At 44.4% G+C, this 23085-nt stretch overlaps 1 protein-coding gene across 1 annotated transcript in view; it reads left to right on the forward strand.

The window, feature by feature from the left end:
• Positions 1-16424, forward strand: part of LOC131216065 (homeobox protein araucan) — a 45833-nt gene extending 29409 nt beyond the window's left edge. The window contains exons 3-5 of the mRNA XM_058210463.1: positions 5699-5805; positions 15099-15406; positions 15593-16424. Coding sequence (XP_058066446.1) covers positions 5699-5805; positions 15099-15406; positions 15593-16377 — 1200 coding nt within the window. The 3' untranslated portion in view covers positions 16378-16424. The remainder of the gene's footprint in view (positions 1-5698; positions 5806-15098; positions 15407-15592) is intronic.
• Positions 16425-23085: the final 6661 nt, after the last annotated feature.

Consider the following 23085-nt stretch of genomic DNA (forward strand, 5'->3'; position numbering starts at 1 on the left):
AGGTGCAGCCGAAAAAAATCTGCCCAAAATATCTCTCGTCCCAATCGTCGGGACCCCAGTGTGTGAGGATAATATTCGTATAAGCATCATACAACCGCACAAACTACACGGAACAGATGTCACCTACTGCTTCGTTTAGGGGCTTACTTGGAATTTTCCCGTAACAGCATCAAGGATTTCTGTTGCCTTGTTGACCATACAATTTTTTTTCTTACAAATCCAACGAATTATATGGTGACTATCTACGATTTAAAAAGTTGAGATAATCCTTATTTTAATTATATCTAATTACTGTACACTCTTGCGTATTAAGCTTATTAAAGGTGCACTAGCTTAACCGTTACCAAAAGGAAAGGAATAAAATGTTCTAATCCTCTTCACCACTGGAAAATACTGTTCTACGCAAAAGGCAGCAAAGAGACACGTGTATTTGGTAACAAAAATATGTCTAACAGCAGCCACGTTCCGACGTTCTTCTGTAAGAAGTGGTAATCAACCGTGTCTGCGTGTTCCGATTTGCATAAGATATCTCTTCATTTGGTAGTAAAGTGTGACGTACCGTTGGCTATATTTCCTGCTGCTAATCGCTAACAAATCATCACGCATCTAGCCCGTTTTACTCCACCTTAAAACGATTCTCCCGGCGGCGGCCGTCCGTCCGTGGATCGGTGAATGATTCCGTTCGGCAGTGGAAGCGTGTGGAATTCATGAGCAATGTTCCGCCAGTTTATGAGGCCAGAACAATCCGCACAGCATTCGTGTGGCGACCGAAGTTTTTTTTTCTCTCGGCCCATCAAATGTGCCCGGTCATGCCGAGCTCTGGTGCTCATTGGGCTTAATTTTATGCTTCATCAAAATAGCTACTTGGTCACAACTTACGGGGTCCACTGCTTCGTTCAACCTCGTGTGGTGTCGGCCGCGGCACCACCACACGCTGCTAAAGAAAATATTTTCCTTCAAACTTAAACCCTCGCCCATCGCGCGCGCACCACGCAAGTTCAACGCAATCTCTCTATCTCATACATATTTTTCGAGATCCGTTTCTTGAATGAACTCCTCGGACAAGGCTGTGTACCGTCCTGTATCGCCCGGCTTAAAAGTGGAACCGAGCCTACAACAAAGCAACAAACACGACAACATTACGCAGCGGGATCCAAATGATTCCGATTCGATTGTTCAGCAGTTTCGATGCTTGTTGCCACTCCAGCTCTCGGCCGGCCGGCTGGACGCGGTTTGTCGGCGCGCAGACTCCGGGTTTCCGATGTCTTGCTCGCTGCTGGTTTCAGGAATGTTTTCAGCCTCCCACCAAACAATCTCGCCTTGCCTGTGTGCTGTGTGCGGGGCCGTGTAGTTCCGGATCGGTCACTCCCCGGGTTCGTGGCCTGAAAAAGCATACTGCGAACATGAATGAACATCGCTGTGTCGGCAATGGTGTGAAAGGTGGGGGACGAATGCGCACGGGTGGAAGTAAGCTAAACAGTATCATAAATTTAAAGCTTGTTAATAAAATGCCTGATAACTATAAATTTTTTGACGTTCTGTTTACATTTCTTCCTCTTTATCAAACATTCACTGCTGGAACCCTCATGTGAACGCCGATGATCTACCCTTTCTTCTGCTGCAATAAAAGAAGCTCTCCTAGTGATGATGCTGCCCCGGGCTGGAACGAAATCCTCTATAGCTAAGCGCTTGGCCTGAGCCGCCGTTCCTCGAAGGAGGAGGTAACAAGACACACGTTCGATAACGAAGAAGTGTCTGCAGGCATTTTCGTTTTATTTTCTTTACCATCGCCCCGGAATCGGTGGGCTTTGGTTGGGAAAGGATTTAGCCGACGTTTCATTCTCAATCTACGTCTTCTTTGTTGCGGCTCCCGTCCACCCGATCCGGGCACATGTACATCTGAGTTTCATAAACGATCATTGAGAGGTGTTAATCTTTTTCATACATGGTCATTCATTATGAATTGATTGCGTTTTGTGCCGGCTGTCAAATGAGCCAAGGGGGGGTTTCATATCTATATTAAAACTCACACAGAAATAAATAATCAACCAAATAGACACTCGGTGCCTGAGCGTGGTTGGGTTCTAATTAGCTACACTGTGTGCTGTGTTGTGCTATGTTGAAAGTACCGATTTTGGGTTAAGCATGCATTGGCACACACAAAATCAACAGTTAGACAAACCCCTTTAAATGTGCCTCCAACGGTTCCTTCGACGATCACACCCGTTCATTTTCAAGAGTCACGTTTGTGATGCATCAACCGTCTGCATATTAACATGCAGTCTCACAAACGGATGTGCCTAGGTGGCAGAGAAGGAAAGTTGATGTTTTGTTTCCATTTTCCTTGAATGTTCTTCTAACTCTCGCAACAAAGGCCACGCCAGGTGTGCAGGATTAGGCAAAGTGAAAAATAAGTGCACTTCCTGCACCTTCACCGGCGTCCTGTCGTCAATCTACGTAGCTGCTGCCGTCCCTTTTATTGAGTGACATGGCGCAGGAAAAGCCGTAAGCAGCATAGTTGTAAAGTTTCGAAAATGGCCAGGGGATCGCCGGCTGCATTACTATGCAGTATCACAGACGATCACCCAAGATATGTCAACAATAAAACTAAAAATTATGTTTATGTTCCTACCATTTATCTTGAGCGCGAGTTCTTGACAGTTCGCGGGGGACCACGGCGCAAGCGTCCCATTTTTGACATGTTTGAATTCGTTTCCGTTTTCCTTCGACCCAGTAACGGAGGGTAGAAGTTCGAACTGAAGGAGTGTGCGGAAATCTAACTAGAAAGCTGGTAAGTGGCAAAAAGAAACACATGGAGCGATGTGCATTTGCGCCGATCATCTTCTCGAGGGTCTGGCGAATTGAGCAGGCATCCGCCGCCCCATTGTTGGCGCTACAACTTTGACGGGCCATAAAACTGTGTGTGCATGCATAATTTATGAAGAACAAGTTGATCATGTAGCGGAAGCAGCGTGTATGGGCCAGCAATTGCAGCGCATAAACCAGATAAGCATTGTGAGTAAAAAGAAAAAAAAAAACTGTAAAATTATCAGTTTCCTCATGCTTGTTTTATCCTCCATTTTAGTGTTGGCCGCGCATAGCACTGGAAAAAGATCTTTTTTGTATTTTATGATGTGGAACTTTGAAATTCCCCAATGCACAGCGCGCACGGATCAGCATTTAACAACCTGTTTACGATGATGACCGTAGGAGTTTGCGTTGAAAGTTTATGACTTCATCCGACTGGCCGAGTCCTTTCGTAACCCTTTGCGCACTGGTGGCGCTAGCACTGTAGGATCGGTTCTCCGTTACGAATTGGAGCATTGTTCTGATGACAGTGGAGAGGAAACGCTCCAGGAAGGCGGGCGGGTTGGGGGGGACTGCGAGGCAAAACAGAAAAGAGGCATTTGTTTTGTGACTGGCTCGATCGGCGCACGATAGGCCGCGGGAGAATGTGCTGCAGTCGCCAAAACATTTCATGATCGTCTTGTGAGGTCCCGGCCGTTAAGGACGATGGTGGTTCATGCCAGAAAACGGTGCGGTAGATCGCCGCCGCCGTGGCTTACGAAGTGGCTACCGGTGGGGGACCGACCGGGTTGTTTGTAATACAAACTACGCTAACATAATACAGCCTGTTCGAACACGGCTCGCATTATTCAATAACATAAACTGTTATTGCTCAAATTCTCAGCAACGTGCAACGTGAACCCGTACGGGGATGTACATCAACAGCTCACGCCGAGCCGATGTTTATGTAAGTTTAGAGGACCTCTGCTGACCAAGGCAAAAGCAGCGGCGGCGGGTACGTAGTGCTGTGTTTCAGTTATTTCTGCTACTCCCAAGTATTGCAGCACTGCAGTTCTTCTTTTTGCGAAATAGTGTGTTGTTGTGCCACTGAAGTCACGTACGATATGTGCATGAGTATTTATGTTGTATTTTTTAAGTATTCAAATGAACGGTAAACACTTCTGCGGGCATGCGTCCCATTTACTTTTCATGGGCGGATGTACGAGCCATTTTCAAACATATTAACAACACAGGAGCGGCTAGACAGGCGCATCGTTTGTCCCCGCCAAACTTGCAATTGCAATTTGCCATTAACTTTCAATTTACGAAAAATTTCTTACTTGTTGATGGAACGTTTATTTTCCGAATGAAAACACGCGTTGCTGTTATACAAACTCCACATTGCGGCAGTCAAACACACTGCTGCCTCACGAAAATCGCTTCAGCAACCGGGTTCAGATGACCAAATATAGTAAGGAAACGTGCATCACCACCCTAGAGAAAATACAGTTTGCTGCAGATATAATATATTATAGTTTGGATATCAGATTTCTAGTGCCGAAGTAAGTAATTTGCCAAATAGGACATTTGGACATTTGTTGTTGAACGAGTTGGTTACCGTTACGCAACATAAATTTACCAACATATTGCACAATTCGTGCCTTTTCGACCCGTTCGTTTATAGTGGCGGAACGGTTCGTGACACGGATCGGCTTCGGTAGCTTGGCTTTGTTGTGACTGCCACTGCGTTCGATAAGCGAGCGAATTAACATGCCTTCAAGACACTACATCGTCAGCGTATCACCACGTGTCACCAGCGACGATCACCTCCGTGAGCGACGGACGAGTAAATTGTTAGTTAACAACAAACAACAATACCGCTGGCATCTAATCAAAAGGACCACCAAGGCGTTAAAACCATATTCTTCTCTGCGTAGCACTTGCTTGCCGGGCAGCTCTAATCATTGCGGTGTGCTTTTCCATGTTTTGTTGCTTTCTGCGTCGGTCCTGCGTTGCGAGCCTTGATAGGGACAGAGTAGTAGTGGTAGTAGTAGGCCGCTGTGTTTGAAATGTTGCTGAATGTTTTCACTCTATCTGTCTTGACCGGTGGTGGGCCCACCGTGTAGCGATCTTGTTCTGATTAACTTGAGCAACTCCTCTTGGTGGTCCGACTTGTTCGTAATTTGTTTTCAATAAAATTAATTACGTGTCATATTCGATGTAAACGTTTCCGGGAAGAGTATTGCGCCACCAACCATCCGAGCGACAGTGGTTCCTATCGTTCGGAAGCTTGAAAACGAGTGTTCGGAGGGGTGAACCGACGAGGGACGACAGATAAGAAATCGCGATCGCTCGTCTTGAGGTTGAAGGCTGTTTCTCGAAACAAGAGTCAAAGTCAAGTTAGAGTCTCGCGAAGTGTCTGTCTACAAATTTGGCCTTTGTGACCGCACTTTGACGAACGTTATCAGTCATTTATACTGTGGCCTTCGATCGTGTATGCACCATCGCCCGGGCTCTTTTGGTTGGATTGAACTTCTTTTTTCAGTTCGTTCCAGTAGCCAAAAGGTTACCATGTTAAGACTAGGCGCCGATCCCGTACGTGTTATGTTTATTGCCAAAGATTGGCCTGCTGGCGCCTTGACTTTTTGGGTAGCACTGTTTCTGGCTGTGATAATCTATTGCAGCTAATTTGATGAAAAAAAAAATGGTTTTATGGCTTCAGTCCACATTTTATATATTTTTTTTAACATTCTCGCTCACTGTATCATTTATAATTCAACGTCTAATGTATCTTTAAACCTTACCGACCATCAGCCGAACCAGCATCATCAGCAGCAAAGAAAAAATCTCGTAACCTTTTGTAGTAGGCTTGGCAGTAACATCTCATTTCGTCATGTCTTATCGATTGCAGGCGGCGGGAATCGACTTGAAGGAAAACCTAGCAGCAGGTGGCGCACCATGGCCTTACCCTTCCGTGTATCATCCATACGATGCCGCTTTCGGCTATCCATTCAATTCGTAAGTATTTCAAACAACATTCTGATCCAAAATGGTACTGATTTCAAAGAATTGATTTGTTTGCGATGCGAATCTCCGAAAGCCAGATTCGATATAACTCCAGGGTTCGGGACATAAGAGCGAACTAAAATGGTATTTATAAATATTGTTTACCCCATGCGCACAATAAAAAACAAATATTTCAATCACACCCTCAGCTTGCGCGGCGGTACCGTGGCCGGTTGCTCAAAGTTAGTTATTCGTGGAAAATTTTCATGATTAATTAGCATAGCTTTGCCGCTATTAAACTGTTTCCATTTGATCACCGCGTCACCATCATGATGATGCCGCGTATGACGGGGTCGGCACGGACGGCATCTTTTGATGTGCCGTGTCCGAGCACCCGATTTCTGAGGAGCTGCCACAAACGCTTGACGACAAATTTACGAGCTGGTAGACCGCGGTGAGGTGTAGTTTACCTTCTTGGGGAAAGAAAACTGTTCAGCAGCGGGCTCTGGCTGTGAGTTAATATGCTTAGCATTAGCAGCTCGCGAGGGAACGCGAGTGACAAAGTGTACGTGCTGCGAACGATTCGGTGGAAAAGGTGTAGGTTCTTTTGATCAGTTGACACATTCACGGACACTTTTCGAGCGGACGTGTTGATCCCCCGTCCGGTGAAGCATAGATGCGAAGCGACCGTCGAAGCGGAGGGCTGCACTTATTAGCCTTTGCATGCGCACTCGAAGACGGGCACAAGGCCGCGCGGCTCATGGCCTGATAAATTGGTGATTGATTTTCAAACTCTACCGTGTACATCGCCGGTGTCGCCCCGACGACTTAAGACAAACACTTGTTCCACAAACAAGCTGTTTATCAGTCGGCGCGCTGCTGGTCGGTGTCCATCTATTTGTACCTCAAGCTCCGGCGACGGTTCTTTGATGGTGAGTGATGCTTCGCATGGAACGAGCTATGCTGAGTGATTTACCGATTTTATTTCGCCCGCCAAAAGCAAGTGCTCCTGTCACACGAAGAACCAATCGCTAGCTAGTAGCGACTGCATCTTCAAAGCCTCTGCTTTGAAGATGCCTGCACGGTTGGCCACTGCCGCATTTGCGTGCTTTAACGACTCCGATGGCTCATCACATCCCACAACCGAACAGGAAACGTTCAGTCATTTCCACTGCAGCCCGCGCCCGGTGGACAGTATGCTTTGCGTCTTAATTATGCAGTGGGTGTAATCATTCAACTTAAACATTCACCTACAACCGACGGTCGAAATCCGAAGGGAAGACCCGGCGGCGTTTCGACTCGTTTCGACACCAGTCCACGTCCGATTATTATAGATGTTTGATTATACTTTCGTGCTGTTTTCGGGCTGCTTTCGCTCTTGATGTTGTTTTTAAATTTTTATTGCTACTGTCTCCACGTCAAACACATGCTATATGGGCATGTGACCGAACCATACGCGGGAAGTTTGCCGAGACCTTACCGATTTTCTTTCCTTCTTCACGTCGGCCGATTGTTGTCGCTGCAGCTGGTATGAAATATTGATGCGTTTATTATGCCAATTTATGATTCCTATTCATGTCAATTCCCAGTAATACGATGTCGCCGTTGCGTTTGCATTGACATCACCAGTTGCATGTCCACTTGCTGCCATCGCTATTGTTTGCCACAACGGTGGTGAGCTGGGCGGTACTGTGACGTGAAGTCGATGGAATGTCGATGATGTGTAAAGGAAATATGTTAAGGTAGCTTTCGAGCTTTTGGAAGTCATATCAATTAAGTCAATGATGTTTCCTAATGACGGTGTATCTGATGTGGGACCTTTTTTTTGTACCTACTGAACACGGCTTCTCTATTTTTGTTTGCGAAAACGAATAGCGAAATTTTATTTTATGCCAACGCTGGAATCGGCAATCATTGAAGAGTGTGCACATCCAGATCGTATCGATACACTGACAAATTGACATTTGAACGAAAGTCCGCTGTGCCATCATCCGTGTGCCACAATCATCGAACGGGATGCATCGAAATGAGCGCTGCTCAATTTTTCATGAGCTCCGCTTGTCAAACGGGTCACTACCGATAAAGGCATGAAATGAAGACGGTGACATCCCGCCCATATCTCCCCGCTACGGTGTGGATTCTGATGGTCAACTTCTGGACTTTTTACCACCACGCAAAGCGAAACCGGAAACGGCGGCGTACGTGGCAACGAACTAATGACAGCGCCTTTCGCGCCCTTCCCGAACAAAGCCGTCGGAAACGTTAAGCGCGGGAACGGGGAGATACACGGTGGACATCGGGTTGTTGTGTTGCATCGGGCATTTTATGCCACGAAGTCTATCAATGACTCAGTAAGCCATCGTAGGTTCGCCTAATGAACTGTTGGATTGTTTAATCCAACTATTGGGTTGGCAAACGTTACGGACTCGGGTGCGCGAGTTACGTGAGTAAATCAATCTTAAGCGAACACTTTTAGTAGGCATCAAATCCGACCGTAGGAATGATTTGATCGAATCTGATGCTCTCTATTTCTAGCATGTATCATGTCATCTATTTGCATCATGTAGTGTTGTAAAAAATAATTTGAACCACCACAGTTTTTTACGACACCTAGAATATTTAACTTCACAAACCTTTTCATATCACGAGCTCCAAAATATGTGAAACACACCAAACTATATCCATCGAGCTTTTTTGCGGTTTGCGTTTTTTACCATCTGTGCTCCGTTAGATATTGGGAGCTATGTGCAACAAAACTAACTCTCGAAGCTATATTCCAGCCCATCATATACAGGCTAGTCCGTTACTTAAAGCAGAACAAAAACGGATTGATGCGAGTAAAAAATACAGTTGTTTTAAAAAACTATAAATTTTGTATGACACTCACACGTCAATCGACCGAGTCGTTCATTTCAAATCCTCAAGCATGGGAAATGAATTTCGACGGACCGCCACTCGTTCGTCCATTGTGTCACATCAAAAGTCAATTAAGTAATGACCACTGGAAAATTGTTCGGATTTTGACTGTTGTGCCATCAATTTTCTCGTACACCGACGCAAAATGGTAGATTTGGCTTAGAACCGACTGCTTTTGGCAGTTTGTAAAGACATCCATCCGCGCCGACGATCCATCGTTCAAAGGGCCGATTAGGGACGCGATTGTTTATGAAAATCCGATCGAAAACGGCGAAACATCGCGTATATTTGTGGGCGAGCGAATGATTTTTCACCTGTCGTTCATCATACCGTTTGAAAAAAAAAAGAAAAAAGACAGTCAACATCAGTATCTCGTTTTCCTGCAGACCTACGTACGTTCCGGGCAAATCTCACTCGATATATGAGCTATGACTTCTATCAGCGAAGAAGACAGTTGTGCCCGAGTGAAACGCACGCGACATATAGATAAATCACGCAGAAAAAAAAACCGCGCAGCCGCGCCAACAGAAAAGCTTAATTTATCACTTTTTCTCGGCGAAGCGTTGGAATATTTATTTCCTTAAATCATGGCCACACCATCTCGGCACCGGGAGGCCTGCATCGATAGATTTGGAGGGCATTTGCCGTTTCGAGCGCTGTTTACTATCGCTGTCCGCGTGATGCAAACCTCATCGGTAAAAAAAAGCCGTAAGTGGCGAGAAATTTACAACGATATAAATTGTCAACACCTTGCCCCAGCGTGTGTGCGATCGTCTGTCGATCGTCGGTCATGGCAAGGATGGATTTCTTACCAAAGTGTCCCTTCCCCCCACATCACGCGGCGTAGCTTGAGCAACCGCCAAAGTTTAGCAACGTTTCGAAGCAAACGGTTCAAGAAAAGGGGTGCGAAGGCTGCCGACCACGTCTCGCCGAGGACAACGATGCCATAAAATCAGTGTGTTCATTATCCGACACTGAGCGGAATGGACTATGACGACGTGGCCAGGCTGCCCAGCGCCGTCAACACCGTCGAGTCACTATTAATTTGTACAGTTTATTAAGTAATATGTATCAATTCAAAGGAAACCTACGTATTTGCCACTTTGTCATTAGCAATCCTCGGTCCCGGGCTGCCGACTTTATCGCCCCTCTTCCGGAAGACACAAGCTCTGCCCACCACAGGGTCCTAGCTCTGCGAGTGGTGTTTCTCAAAAACCTCAAGTCAAACGATGTAAATTGGCCAAATGTACGTGCATGCAAATTGCTCCGGTTAGAGTGGCCTTAGTTGTGCAACGAATGTGTGCGTATTCCTCCTCCAGTGAGGAATGTGTTATTTGGCGCGGAAGGCGCGGGACAAGCTTGCCGTTTACGCGGCGTCCGTTTCCGTTCAGCCATCCGTTCCCGATGGCCACGGTCACGACTGTCAGCGCCAAATAAGTTATGAGGAACGATCAGTGTGATTGGCTTGTCGACCAATAATCACGGAACAGACATGGTGGAATACTAATTTGCCGATATCGCTGCGCATTAATCAATTACTTTATTGGATTGTACAACCCGACACGTACGCGTCCCTACCGGCCTGGTTTTGTTTTCGCTGGATTTGATTGTTCATTTGTTTCAACTTGATTACCCGCGTCCGGCGGCCAAACGTCGCGCCTAGCCATTTATTGCCCGAACCAAGCAGTCGCTTCTAAATGGCGGCGGTGGAAACCCTGTTATGGTTTCGATAATTAACAGTCCGGGCTGGTAGAAAATTTGTTTCCCCTGCGTAGTATTTAGGTTTTTAGCTTCTGATTATCAAGTTATTGGACGTTCAGTTTAGGGCTTTACTGCTGCCTGCGCCATCAAACTGGTAGGAATGGTTAAGTCTCAATTCTGGTGGTTTGGAAATCATTAAAACATTATCGTATCGATCGTTCCCCGGCACCGCAGCCGAAACACCATCCGCCGCGCAAGATATGGTGTAATAAAAGGTGAGCATCATTTACATCGGAGTTATAAAAATGAAATCTAACAACCGATCGGACAATCGGCAACGCGGACACACGGGCATGAGCGAAACATAAAGCAAACATTGAAAGGCAGCAACGCCTCATAACCACGCCTCACTGTCTCGAGTGCGTCCCCCCTTGATGAGTCAATCCGTTTCTCGAAGACTCCGCAGTCACGCATCTAATGAATTGTAATTCTTTATTCCTTTGCCCGGCTTTTATTGCCCACGGTATAGAAGATCACAGAGGGCAGCAGAGGGAAGAAACCTGATCGGTTGTAAAATGATAAAAAGTAAAGTAAATAAATAAAAACGAACATGATCGAAAGAATGAACGGGGGTTTAGTTGATTGCCGTTTTTGGTTCAATTGACATCGAACGCGAAACCGGCGGACGCCGCCTCCACGTCATACCCGTGATTCAAACGCACGTCAATGTACGAGAGCTGATTTTCTAATGAGTCTCAAGGGGTAAGGTCTTCTTGGTATGGTCGTGGGGGACGAGCAACAACACTCATAAGCGCAGCAAATTTGTTCGAACGATCGCACGATAGCGTGCAACAATACTAATTATTCCAACATTTCATTCAAATCGAACTACAGCACAATTCTATGCAAACCGAAAATAAGAAAAGCACACAAAAATGCATACATCAAATTCAACCTACCAACGAACAAGATATAAGCTGTACTATTTCAGCGCGACCGCATTTTGATACTTGTAGTGAGCTGAGATGAAAGGAAGCTTCAAGCTCAAAATATCTGAAATGATAATGACAACAACTTGTCGTGAGTGCAAAAGTGTTGTTACTTCTTGCAAGTGTAATGAGAAGCAATTTGTAACGTAAACAATGCAATAACATGCAGGCGAGCTTTTTCATTATATTATTTATTCACTGAGCTGGAAGCGTTTTGGGTTTTGTGCAAATGATAAATATTTAATTGTGCAATCATGGCAGTCACTAAGTTGCCCCGTGAGTTCAGCAGACACAGCCGAAAACGATCGAATGACAATCGTTTAACATTGTGGAGTGAAAATGAAAGAAGCCTCTTGCCTGCAGACAACTTCAGCTTGAGAATGTGTGTCACCATTGAAACATTGCCGCAAGAAGATGTTGGGTGAAGTAAGCGGAAACATAAATTAATATAAATTATAACACGTCACAGTGGCCGTTTGCAGTGTTGCAATATGTAAGCAAATGCCACTGTAGTAGAAAGCTTGTGTTATAAAAAATGTTTACAAAATTGACTGAGATGTCGCAGCCAATTGGATTCGGACGGTTCTTACAGCAGGATGTCTGTTCCTAATTGTTTCAAAGTCAAGAACGTTGGAATGATATTTACGGATTCAATTGCACTAAATTTGATTGTGAGTAGTGATTTTAATCCGTGTTGATTGTAGTAATTTTGAGGCCTTTGCTTTGTAGGCAATATGGAATACAACAGGAAACCCGTATGCAAACAATGTTTTAAACATTGGTTTTGGATAGAGTGCTGGTCAACATCTCTTAAACAACGACCTTTTCATTCGCAGATGTGGACGGAGATTGGTGCTAAATCGGATAAATTCGAACGGAAAAAGCCTCACGGAAGAAACCGGAATATCTATTGATAATTTGAAAAATTTGGTCGTGCTGCCTAAAGTTAAATGCATGACAAAACGGAGGTCGGCTTCCCAACTATTTTCGGCACACAAAAAACAGTATTATGATCGAATAGGAAAACGGAAGAATTCATCCATTGAATTTCAATAAACCCCCTTCCCGGCTTCGATGGTTGCAATCAAATAATCCAAAGCAATGCAATGAACACTAGACAATAATCGTTGCCTAGTAATACACTATTCTTTTAGAGAACATTCTGCTAAACGACGTGTCCGGCTGCTCAGCAACATCGCACTACACATTCTTGGTCACCGTTTGGCACCCTCGGTCACAAATACCATGTCCGGGGCAGAACGTCATGGATCGCCTATTACGCTTTACGGGCTAAATCATGGGATTTAGTCGTAAAACGTCGCAGCCATCACAGCCTGGTTCGTTCCATTTGCTGGCGAATGAATGAATTGCAAGAATGTGGACCACCATCCTTTACTTTTCTTTTAATTCCAACTATGCGCTCTTCATCGTCCTTCAATGAGCAAATTCCAGGCCAGACTATCAGTGCGCACTGGCTGACAGGTCCGAGTGTCGCTGGCAGAATCGAAAGATGAACGTTTTACTTTTAGCGCAGGGGCATGCTCTCGCAATAATTACCGTTGATATTACCGTTACGCAGTTATTAAGCAAGCATAAATGAAGTTTCTTCTCGGTGTTCCGTTTTGCGCGCTTAAGAAGCCATAACTGCGCCAGCTGTGTGTGCGTACGTTAAAATGCAAATCTCTGTGTGGTTTATTATTGGACTAAGAAGCTCAGTAAATGTAGTTCATCACAAAACTCGCGAAACAACACGCACGTTACGGACGGACGTTTACGATTTTCGTGTACTCCGTGTGTTGTAGCACCATTGGGTTGTTACATGTTTTAGCAAGACAACCTTCGGTAATGACATACATGCCCCGTGCGGTTGATACATGCTGATCCAAACCAACTCCGTTCACCAACCAACTAGATATCGCAAATCGAAAGTTATATTTTCACCTTCATGATTCTGATAATTGGTTGAATGTTTATTCAATTGAGTATCAACCCGCGGATTGTCTGCTGGCGAGTTTCGAGTTGGCGAACCCTCAGAGCTCCTCGTGATTTATCTGTCCCTTTCTGCCCCTCTCTTTCTCGTGATCTTCAACTTTCCGCGAAACATGTCAGTAAACAGAGGGACGCACTGAGCAATGGTGAATCAACGAGGGTTGTAAACATGGCGTCAGCTGGAACGTTAGGCATGATGTTTCTGATGGAGAAGATAGAGTCTTAATTGCATTTCGCGCGAGACAGAAAGAGCTTCACCGAAGCGCTTTTCTCTGTCCCGCTTTCGATACAGTCATTCTTTGCTGCTTCTTAGGCGAGCTGTTTTTCGATGCACAGCATTGCGCCAAAATTCAGTGCTTTTCTCAACAAACTGAACAGACAGAAAATGAATCAACGCTGTCCGACGATGACCGTACGGTTCATATGGTTAGGGCCTGCCTTCCGATTCTCGGCCGGCGCCCCGTCGGCCAGGGACACGTTCTTTCTCAATCGCGCTGCCATGCACTGACGCGATGTACCGCGATCGTTTGCGTTTATTCGCAGGAGAATTGCCATCAAGTGGGTGTAGGCAGTTGGTAGGTTGCTTAAAATGAGAAAATAAGAAATGGATAAAAAAGGTTAGATACCGGGTCGGCAGCCCAAGACTGGGCGGTGCGCAACTGGGCGAGCAGAAGAAGTGTGGAAATGATACCTAACATGAGCGTAAGAAAACGCTTGTTAACCCAGAAGATAACGCGATGTTATCCTTCGAGCCAGTCCCGCGCTGCCGAAGGTGCCTTGGCGTCAGGGCAGATTCCGTCAACAGGATCACACATTCAGCATGGCGTCAGCCCGCGAATCAAGTCACGCCTTAGGCCGCATCAACAGCACCGATGCCTTCATGATCATGCTCGCATTTGCAAGCCGCCTGTTAAAACCGGCCAGTTTTGCCGGGTGCAGCTTGGGACATTTTTGCATATCCACCCGGCTGACTATTCATAGCCATCCATTTTAATTACTTCCCGATCGTGACGCAGTTTTTGGTGCAATCTCGGGGCATCCGTGTGCCACCCAAATCACTTGGTGTGCTCCGGGGAGACTCTTTTTGCTCGAGATCTGACGGACCAAAAGGGGAACTAAGGTCGGAATCAGTGCTCCTCCCGTTCAGCTGCGGTCGTTGAAAAACGGGAATAAACGATCCTAAAGGATGTGGAGACCCGCAGCGTTGTGCAGCTTGGTAGTGTAGAGGTTCTACCAACACCACGGCCGTGACGGCTGTTGCGGTGCTGTATAAGTGGACCGAGACCGAATCGTTTTTTGCATCCAACCGCCAGCCAACACCACAAACTGCCGTCCGCTCAGTCGGGGTAAGACTTATGGAATTATGAAATTATTACTCACCACACGTTCGACCAATGCTTTGCGGGGGGGCGACACAATGGGTTTGCTGCCGCGGTGCAATTGGCGAACGTTCATGCACGACAAATTGGCAGATAGCAATGAAACGAACGAAACTCTACTTATAATGCGCTACTTGTGCGGTTGGCAGAAGAAAAAAAGGAATATCTCTTAAATTTTCTTTTATCATTTTGTTCGATCTCAACAATAGCTCTGGGACCATATTGTACATGCGGTGCATACCGGGGAAATCGGTAGAATTAATAAATTTGTTAGGGATTTATGATTCTACATTTATTTTTTATTTCAATTGTTTTTGCTCTTTGGTCCTAGGTACGGCATGGATTTGAATGGTGCCCGACGAAAAAACGCAACTCGCGAAACGACAAGCACACTAAAGGCCTGGCTCAACGAGCACAAAAAAAATCCCTACCCAACCAAAGGCGAAAAGATCATGCTGGCCATCATTACGAAGATGACCCTCACGCAGGTGTCGACGTGGTTTGCGAACGCGAGGCGGCGACTGAAAAAGGAAAACAAGATGACGTGGGAGCCTCGGAACCGCGTCGAAGACGACGACGTCAACCTGGACGATGACGACGACGACAACAAGAGCTTAAAGGACGATAAAGAAATACTAGGTTAGTGCGAGAATGCTTACGACATAAACCGATGCTTTCATCCGTAGAGGAATTAATTGCGAGGCGAAGACAGAGAATATCATTCTTCTTTTCGCCTTCAATGATGACACAAGCACAGTCTCGGGAAAAGGATTACGGGTAGATGGTTTCATTGGTTTTGTATTGTTTTCTTTGCCCAACACACAGACTCCAAAGATTCCGGCACCGGTTCGAGTGAAGACGGTGACAGGCCGTCGCGGTTAGATCTGCTTGACCGTCCGGGCGGTAGTGAGTGGAACGGTTCGCGCAACGGAAGTGGCCCCAACTCGCCGGATATCTACGACCGGCCCGGTGTTGGCCACCACCCACTACTGCACCCCTCGCACTTCCCCGCACACCTGAGGCCTGCCATCGCGACCCCACCGGACGTGACCCTGACGCCGAGCGGCAGCACAAATCCTAGCAAACCGCGCATCTGGTCACTGGCCGACATGGCCAGCAAAGAGAATAAGGACTCCGAGTCAATCTCACCGACAGCTGGCGGCTACCCGTCGCCCGGCAAGATACCTGTGACGCCCCTAGCCGGCCGTGGGCTTAACCCGCTGCACCATCACCCGTACATGCGGCCCGACTTTTACAGGAACCTCTACGGGCACCATCTGGGCCCCGGGTCGCCGGAAGTGTCTTTGCTCGAATCGTACCAGCGAACGTTCGGGGCCACCATCGGTGCCCACAACGGGCTCCCCGTCGGCATCAACCCGCTAATATCGAAAGCCTCCGGTAGCGCGCCCCCGTTCGCACCGCTCAGTCTTACCACCGGGAACCATCAGCACCTGCAGACCGCTCCACCGCCCGGAGCGTCCCCTGCATCCAGTACCTCCAGCAACGGGCCGGAAAACTTGACTCCGGTATCCTTAGGCAGCTCGTTCCCAGCTGCCACGGGCACTAGCGAAAAGTTAATCAACGTAGTGGCCAACAGCTCTAAACCTTGACCGATGGCGATCAAGTGAATGTGTAAGGAGCATCGAGACCACCACACCCAAGATAACCGGACCGGGTAGGAGAGAGTAGTAGTTTAGCGTAAAATCGGAGGAACACTGCTAGTGGGGGAAAAGGGACACGAAATCCTCATTTTCATCTGCGATAGCCACCGTAGACGAACAAAAAGAACAGAATCATTAAATGGAATTGGACAATAATGAATGTGATTGACTTTCAATCTACTCTACCAAAAATACAAAACAAACCCTTGAAAATACAAAGATGCAGAAGAAAATGCGGTATCCCACGATAGATAAAAAAAAACTCAGAATACAAAGCAGTTCAAACGGATTAAAACAGGAAACGACAGAATATCAGCTTCATTGTTCTGAGCAGCAGGGAAACTCTGTCTGCTGGTAAGGCGAAAATGGGAATCCTTTATTGTGTCTTTTTTTCTACTTATTTCAATGTTTCATAGATTGTGTGCTGTGGTGCACGGTTTGGGTTTTAGATGACCCGTTTCCAGCGGCGGTAAGCGGTTACTCTACTCGTTTTCAACTTTTGTAGCATTTGTACGGCACTTTGCGAAATGACCTGGAGCCTGGATTCTTATTATTATCATTATTCACTTTATTCAACGCCACACCGTTGTTACTGTTTTCAGAAACGTATGAAAATTATTAGGCAAATTGAAAACATACTCAATCTATCTATCGGAATCATTTCCGCAGTATGCTGAATGCCACCCCAACAAAGCAATTTCAATAACACTTTTTTCTAATTTGGATACTTGCATATTCTGTTCGGTTAAGTTTTGAAGCTCAGTCCTTGGATAATTTGTATTCTTATCGAATGATTACGCAAATCTCATAAACAATTGAATTGTAGGAAGCAGCATTTCAACAAAATTAGTTGCTGTATGGTTGCTGAAAATTCTAAATGGATCATTTAAACATGCCGTAAATCTAAGCATGGAAAACACAATCTACACAAGGTACCCCATTTCAATTTTTCTCCCTGTCATTGAGAACCACCCAGAATCGTGAAAGGAGCAGATCGAGCATCTAGTGTATGTGATATTAAATTGTATTGAATATTATTTTATAAGAATATTTTGTAAGATTGGTAAAAGTTTCTGATGGCGTGTCGATGCTCGCAACTTCGTTGTGGTAAATAAAGCAAAACATGAATGCTGTACACATAATTGAATGTTCATTTGCTGTGACGTTATCAAATCTTTTATGCTTTTCCTACCGAAGCAATGACTTCGGCGATCATAGTTAATTTTCAAGTTGGCAATGTGCTGTGCATCTGCTCACAAAGAGGAGAACTGCTGTTTTCCTACGTGCGGCTGATTGTTGTACAAATTCGTTATTATTATTACCAAAAACCGTGACGGAGGAAGTAAAAGAAAGAAAGGTGGACTGAAACATATCATTCATCATTGTCAAATTAGTTCACACTATGTTACATGAATTGCATTTTCTTTGCAACCAGCCAAGGCTTCACTTCGCATTCGAATTTGAGCAACGGTTTGTGGAGTAGTATGCGCGTTATTGCAGAGCTTGCAAAACACTACAAGGAATGCATCGCCTGTGCCAATGCACACAATGCACAAGGACAACCACCGCTGGGTACGACAGCTAGTTAATTATTTAAGTTCAGCTATTTATTGTGGGTAAATCATTCGGTCTGTTCCTACACTAACGCTGGAAACGAAAAAAACGTCAAACCTTTTCGGCGCAAAAGATCAATAAAACATTATTTTCCAAAACTTTGGCTGCTAGTGTCTCGGTGAACTTCCATTCAAGGATGTAACAAAATTCTGCGTTGCGGTGGAAATGTAATGCAAATCCTAAAAAAGGGAAACTCATAAATTTCGCAAATGAGGGAAAAATTTAAAATTTATAATTTTAAATTTATATATATATGTATAAATATATAAAGTTATACATAATACCACTTGTAATAACCGCAATAGAAATAATTCTGCTGTAAATTATTATATTAAAACGAACGAGACAAGTGCAGCGAACGAAAGGAATAAGTAGTAATAGTAATGATAAAGTCGATTCGTAAATGACGATGACGGTGGAATCAAGTGGAAAAAAGCAGTAAAATGAAACCAACGTAATGTTACTAGTTGCAATAATAAAAAACTGGAAAATAAACTTGAACAATGAACGATACAAGCAGACGATTGTAGTTTTGTTTCATTCAATTGATTCAATTGATGAAAAAGGTCATCGGTTAACGACTAAGGACCATCGTTTAGTTGGGGGATAGCAATGCATGCACAGCAAACTTCGTAAGTAAATTTGAACATGTATTTGTAATTAAAGATCGAAATTGTTTTATCAATTTCTTTGTAAGTCTTAAAAACAAACCCCAAGCGAATTCGTCTATTGCTATTAAGTTTAATTTTACAGCTTGATTGTCGGTAATGTATCTTCTTCGGAATCGCATTGAACGATTTTTTTTTATTGGTTGTATACAGCGTATTTATATGAGATGAAGCAGAATACTGAAAATTATTGAAAGTGATATCATTGGAGAGATATTTTGTTTGACTCAATGGTATTATATTTTTTGGAAAGTGTGGGTTGTGGGTGCATTCGAAGATTTTGTATCGCCTTAATTTGTTTTTATTTTGAAGCGAACATTTTTTAAATGCAACAAACACAGAAAATATAAACACACGATAAAACTTGAGATATTCATTTATATCCTATCGTTACGTGATGTATCGTAACCTGGCATGCTGCAAGAAGCATTATAGTGCTATAAACTATATTTATATAGTACTAGCAGGTCTCGGCGAACTTCGCCACGCCACATTTCATTTTCATTTCTCGACTATCTGGTGTTTCAGAGGATCGGACTTCCTGATGGCATCCGATCGGTTTCCCTTCCCGCCTCCCGTTATTCCTTCGTTTCGGACGATCGGCTTCCCTTTTCATTTCCCGTTACTCATCCTTTTCAGACAATCGAGATTCCCGGTGATGTATATGATCGGCTTCCCTTCCCGCTTCCCGTTGGATACATGTCAAAACTCGCACCTCGCACGAATTTGGTTCGATTTGCTCGAAAACGTTGGAATGGGACGTTGGGATGGGACAGACAAAAACAAACATTAAAATACGTATATTAATAGATATAAAAGATGGGTCAATGTAATATGGTGAATGAATAAGCTGTTCATCAAGTGGCCAGGGCCAAAAACACATTGAGCCTCGCTCTCAACTTTGCTTGTCCGAAACAAAAACATTTCACTTAGCAAAGTTAGTCGTATTGTGATACTGTATCAAATTCCACAGCACCTGAAGCAAAATGATGACTTCGTCCATCTAGCTATGATAAAAACAAAAGCTTTTTCCGAATCGATTAAGTCCCTTACTTCCAAGCTGCATTCAAAAAGTACGTCATCGAAGCGCCTTCTCCAGAGACTTCTGCCTCTATCAGTCTGATTCCGAAACGACGTCAACGAACAAATATACCACCCGCAAGAGAAACCCCTTTGCCCTTTTGTACATTCCGGAGCCCACAGGAGCATGAGACATACGCTAGGAGTGAAATTTAATCTCAAGCCAAGCCCGTTCGTTAGCCAACATTAAACGAATGTGGCTAGCAGGAATTGATCTCGTACTACGGACTTGTTACACTTGTTTATCCAGTCAATCTTTTGTTTGCGGTTTTGCACAGGTCCGAATGCAACGGAATCAAGAAACGTTCGTAGTGTTGGTGACCTTAAATTATATTCACTTCAAGTACTTTCACTTCAACTAATTTTCGCAACCTATCCAATTTTTGTGCCTTTACTGGTCATTTGCTTGAACTCTATAGACACTGACGGTTTCGAGTTTTCCTTACATTTTATTTTACAAAGTTTTAATTAAATTTGTCAAAAGACATGTAAAGGTCGCGACTGTAAAACTGCACTACAAAAAGGTTTGACTGAAAAACGGCACTGATTAAGAAATTCGAAGGGTAGCGGCACGCATATCCGCTGGATGGTTGGTGGAAGCATGAGCAAAAAGCAAAATGAGTAGCGGCTTTGAAAAGGATTCTTTTGTGGTCCGAGGAGCGTCGCAGCATCGCTCAGCGGATGTCACGAATCAATAATAAAAATTGATGGCTTTGTAGTATCAACGGCAAACCGCCCGCGAAGAAACTGCATGAAACCAAAGGGCAGCCTCTCACTAATAAAAAAAGAAGAATTTATGATGCAGGAACGCTCAAAAAAGAATACTGCAACCATCCAAAAACATGACATATGTTATGTACGATGTATGTTTGCATTGATTATTGCTTCCGCCTGGCTGAGGAAACTCCAGCAAACAAACGTTTGCCGGTAGGTTCTCTTTGTTTTTTTTTTGCAGAATTGGTTCATTCGCAAGTTATAATACAGATGTAGGAAGAGACGAAGGACACAGAAGTAGGAAGACATTCGAAGCAGCATATTTTAAAATTGGACGATTATGATGTTGAAAGATTGAGTCCTCAGCAGGTCAGTCAATTGTGGGACAGTCAATTTTATGTCGGAATCAACCAATTTGAAACTCTTAACTCGTGGCAGAATATATTACCGTCATGGGCAAGTCAAAACCTCCTGAACACTGCGGAATATTTTCGGTTTTGAAGAACATGATGTTGAACGGATGTTATTGATACTATGATTGAAAAGTAATCGGATAATTTATTTGCTTCCCAGTTTTCCAGCAGAAAGACATGAATTACTGATTCAGAAGGTAATATAATTGAAGACAAGCCTTGATGATAGTCAATGCATCATCAATCATGTTTCCACAATGTCTTCACATGTCTTCAAAGTTCAGCAAAAAAAGGTTTGTTATTTTTATTTCATTTTGCGAAGATAAAACGCTACGGGTGGTAGAGATATAGAAGCGAAGTTTCATCACTTCTTTGAATATCTATTTTAATAATTAATTCAAAATACCGATTGATTGATGGATTCTCTGAACTATTTTCTGACAGTTCTGACTATTTTCGATGTGAAGTAAGATTTTTTATTCCGAAAGTTTGTATATTAAACAAAGTTGCTTATCGCGTTGCTTTGAATCGCAAAACTACTAAGAAGATCTTTAGTTTTATGTTTCTAGGTGGCCTGGAAACACTTCAAAACCAAATTCCTCTAGTAATAGCACGAAATACAGCCGTGAAACGACCTGTAGATGAGTGGAACGGTAAGTAGACACCGCTGGTAGCGATGTTATTGCGCCGTTAAAGCGATGGTTCCAAGGGGCAGCCTTCCGTTCATCATATGCTCATTTTCGGTGGTTATATTAATGTTGTGTCATAGCTCGCTTTTTTCATCTTCAACGATATCCATCGAATAGCTCGTCCGTTAGATCTTCATCCAGCCGCTGTTAGCGCTGTCAGTAGCACTCCACTGACCACTCTTCGTGGACGTATCGTGCGCTCGTTTTCTCCAGTACCCATGCACGCAGTTTGTTGCACCCCAGCGCGGTAATTAAAGTAAACAATAGGGTTGTTTATCTTTCAAGGTAGTCATAAAGCATAAATAGTTTAAATAGCATCTTTTAACTTTATGATCCAACCCCAATTTAACGACCAAGAAAATGTATATAAGCTATCAGTTGGCTGCGGTCATTACGAAGAACTATGAGCACGGACAAGGGTTCAGCTAAATGGATCATCCCGGTCACCAACACCAACCATCGAGACCGCCAAAAAGCCGTCCCAGGGAACGATGGACAAAAAACGGGAAACATCTTCGCAGCGGAAAATAGAGAGCTAGAAACCATGGCGTGGGTACACGCTGTAGGTAAACTAGTGAACTAATTCACACTTTTGAACGGGTGCAAGTGCGACCGAAATAACGATCGACGGTGCCGAGAAAGTCCAAGCAAAAAGTTCGAAAACCTGGCTCCGTGGACACAGACCGCCAGCAGAAGGTGGCGCCCGGAATCGTCGAGACGAGACGGTGGATCATAAAAACAACGAAACGGCAGAAAATTGATAATGAAAAGGTGCAATAGAACAATAAAACAACAACAGCACAGAAGCTGCGGCATAAAAAACTGAAGAGAAGCCTTTCGCCTTGAGATTAACTTCTATTTGATCTTTCTTCGGTAGCGTCTCGAAGAAACTTCATTTGCTCGTTTCTTCGAACGTAAGGCCTATCTACAAGACTGACGGACTGCGACTACCGCATCTAAGCATGGCTTTAAAGCAAGAAAAACCCGAAGTGATGGCGCCAAACAGGATCCGTTGTCCAGTGTCCACTCGGTACAGTTACAGGTTGGTTTATTACTTTATGCTCGATTTCCTTTCGAGCTGTGAGAATTCGAGAAACGCCGAATCGGCATCTAATTTCTATCGATCAATCTACTCAGGGCCACTTTACTGAACGAAAACTTAACAATAAAGGGCTAAATTGAGTTAGTGTTTGATTGGTTTCTGAAAGCCGGCTGGACGCCGTGGGTCCAATTCATGGTCATTCCTGACGAATGTGAAGTAAAAGGTCGGAACAATCACATTCGAATATCATAACTATTAAAACACATCGCCGATTCGCTCAATATTATAGAATACCTAGATGGTCTTCTTCTTGACATTTCTTCTAACACCGAACTCGTTGCAACTGAAAAGGGCCGGGCCGGATCGTCCTAAGAAAGGTGAATTGCCCGTGGCGATCTTTCTACGACAAGTGCCTTTCTTTCTTCCCAACAATTAGT

This window comes from Anopheles bellator, chromosome 1 (genome assembly GCF_943735745.2).
Source record: "Anopheles bellator chromosome 1, idAnoBellAS_SP24_06.2, whole genome shotgun sequence".
NCBI classification, from domain to species: domain Eukaryota; kingdom Metazoa; phylum Arthropoda; class Insecta; order Diptera; family Culicidae; genus Anopheles; species Anopheles bellator.